This window comes from Vigna umbellata, chromosome 1, assembly GCF_029865625.1.
Source record: "Vigna umbellata cultivar VRB3 chromosome 1, Vumbellata_1.0, whole genome shotgun sequence".
In the NCBI taxonomy this organism is placed as follows: Eukaryota; Viridiplantae; Streptophyta; class Magnoliopsida; order Fabales; family Fabaceae; genus Vigna; species Vigna umbellata.
In genome coordinates, this window is record NC_142165.1 from 7229248 (window position 1) to 7232063 (window position 2816).

Here is a 2816-nt window from a genome sequence, read left to right on the forward strand (position 1 = left end):
CACTGAGCGTGTGGCGTGGGTGCATTTATGGAAGCTGACAGGTGACTCAGCAGTGCTTTTATGGTGACGTGACACATAGGCTACACACTCAATCCAAATTTCTCCTTTGCAAGGATTGCTGCACCCTATGCACAGGTTCAGAGTTCAGATAGTCCATGAACAATTATACTTCCCATGCTGCATTAGTGCTCATACTTTCTTACTACGTTACACGAACTTTTAGATATGAGGCAAAAGCAGATTACACCACCACAGCTTGTGGAGGAGATAAGAAAGCAAGCAGATGATGTACCCCACACACACCTCTTCCCTGAACTTTGTTTATTTTTGTTTTTTTCTATGATGTTTTTTTACATCTATTTGATGTGAAGCATGTACTTATGCCATTGTTCAATGTGATGATCCATTTGAATCGATAACTCTGGTGTAATGCTTTTAGGCTAGATCCTACACCATGTCAATGCCATATAGAGTTCAAAGAATAGAAGAGTTTACAAAGCAACTTGAAGCAGGGGATCTAAAACTTCGAGTCCGAGTTCTCGAGGTCAGTTTAGAAAAATCATACCTTAAAAAACACAGATAAATTTGTTTTATTCATTTGATATTATACCTTCTTACTATTTTATCCTCTTCTTTTTTGAAAAATATAAAAAATTTACATTTTTATGACTATTTTAATTTTGTACTACGTGTCAAACGAATGTAAAAATATGTCATGGTATCGTTATTCTTCAGTTTATTCATATTTTTTTGGTTGCATTATTTTTATTCAGAACCCTTTTTGTAAAATTGAGATTAATGAAGTTAATTTGGCAGTCTGAAAGAGCTGCTCGGAAAGCAACGACTTTACAAATGGCAACTATGTATACCGTGTTAGGAGGAACTCTGCTAAATCTTGGTATCACTATGAGCAACCAAGGCAATGTAGCTATGGGAAATGGATCTTTCATTGCTGCAGGTTACTTTATCTTACAAAGCTTATTGTCCAATCATGTTCAAATTTCTTCATATGACTGATAGATGTAGCATTTGATTTGAATGTGCAGGTATTTTTATGACACTGTTTGTCAGATCCATGCAAAGGGTAAAGATGCTTGATAAGTTTGAAAAAATGATATAATAATTGCTTACCAAAATATTCGATTCTTTCAGGCTTCTGTAAACTTCTTTTGTCTCCATTTTATAAGATTGAATTAAATTTTTTTTCTATGATAATGTTTATTTTTTATTTTTTCTTTCAAATATGACAATTTCATAATTTATTTTCTTTCTTTATTTGACAAATTTGACTTTGATTATAATTCTCACCTGCTTTTAGTTATTTCCTTTCTCATCGCTTACTTTTTAGTGTTTGTTTCAAAGACGACTCGAAGATTTTTTTTATTTATTAATAAAACAATTTATGTAAAAATATATCATTTTTGTGCTTGGCTTTAAGTCCCTAATGTCTCTTTTATAAAAAGAAACCAAGAAAGAGACATATACGGTTGGCAAATAACATTAAGTGACGGATCATTAATTATTTGTTGACTTAAGCAACACTCCTGTTCTTTTATACTTGTTTGTTCTTACTGTATTAGGAAGTGAGATGTAGTTGCAATAACATTAAACTGATAGTGCATTAATTCTTCATTGACTTAATGCAGAACAATATAGTATTAAGAACCTCCATTATTATATATTTTTAATCAATGCATTTCAAGACACATTTTTATGTATTGTACTTTAGTTTAATATTTACAAGTTCCATTGTCGGATTAAAAATAAACAATTTCTAAAATCACTAAAACAGAAATAATTTCGAAGTAAATTCTATTTCCTGAAGAAAATATTAGCAATTCCCTGTTTGTGTATAATTTTAAATATTTATTAATTGTTGAGTTGAAATTTATGAAAAATTGTAAAATTTATTGAGTTTTTATTGTTTCTTTATTAATTATGTCATTGGTAGAGAATACTCATCTTTTATAAATCATTTTTGGTATAGTCTCCCATTTCAGAAGTCAAAAGTTTTAATTAAGTAATTTGACTCTTTAAATTATTTTTCACTTAAATAAATTTTATAAAATTTATAGTATAAATATATTTCAGATTAATAAATACTAAATTTAATTAATCAAAGATTTTATAGAGGAATTTTCATCAACAAACCAATCAAGGTTCTACAAGAATAAAATACAATCTCCGATATCAATTGAATCAAATTTATTTACTTTTAAATAAATCTTACGATACAAAACAAATTACATATTTATCATTATAAGTTCAATATCAAACCATTTCATCACAATATATCAACTTACAATTCAACTTCAATCAAACAATATTTTACTTATCAAAGATATAACATAGTTCAATTGAACGATAAATCTACTCTTTTTATTTCAAATTGTGTTTTTCTTTTCTATTCACAATTTATAATCAGATTCAACTTGTTAAACCACTTAAAACCAATAAAAACTCATTTATCATTCATTGATATCAACACATACAAATCACAATTTCACATATGCAATAACGCTATCAAATCAACCAAACATCACATACAGTCTCTCAAGGGAGCAAATTTCTCTCATTCATAAATTGCAACCACTTCAATTTCATGTACACATCAAATGCCTCCAGTTCAAATCAAATATTTCATAAAAACACATCTATAAATAAATCAAAACCATAACACATGTTCCATTTATTCAATCACAACAAAATTGTTGAATATATGGCTTCCCTTGCTTGGTTCATAAAATATTTCTTACAAACTCAACCTCACATAGGTTATTCTACTTGTATTTAGAAAATTTCAATCAACGATCATA

The 2816-nt window shown here is 28.6% G+C and overlaps 1 protein-coding gene across 1 annotated transcript; it reads left to right on the forward strand.

Annotated features, from left to right (window-relative positions):
- The first annotated feature begins 215 nt into the window (after positions 1-215).
- Positions 216-1321, forward strand: LOC148204497 (protein ACTIVITY OF BC1 COMPLEX KINASE 7, chloroplastic-like). The gene is made up of 4 exons (XM_088109613.1): positions 216-288; positions 440-544; positions 817-958; positions 1047-1321. Exons 1-4 carry the CDS (start codon positions 226-228, stop codon positions 1118-1120), a joined length of 384 nt encoding a protein of 127 aa, XP_087965739.1. The 5' UTR covers positions 216-225; the 3' UTR covers positions 1121-1321.
- The last annotated feature ends 1495 nt before the right edge of the window (positions 1322-2816 follow it).

Bases quoted from the DNA above. Each gene is read 5' to 3' on its own strand.
- LOC148204497 (XM_088109613.1), top strand. From the start codon at position 226: ATGAGGCAAAAGCAGATTACACCACCACAGCTTGTGGAGGAGATAAGA. The intron at 289-439 runs GTACCCCACACA...TAATGCTTTTAG, and splicing joins TAAGAAAGCAAGCAGATGAT to GCTAGATCCTACACCATGTC. The intron at 545-816 runs GTCAGTTTAGAA...TTAATTTGGCAG, and splicing joins TTCGAGTCCGAGTTCTCGAG to TCTGAAAGAGCTGCTCGGAA.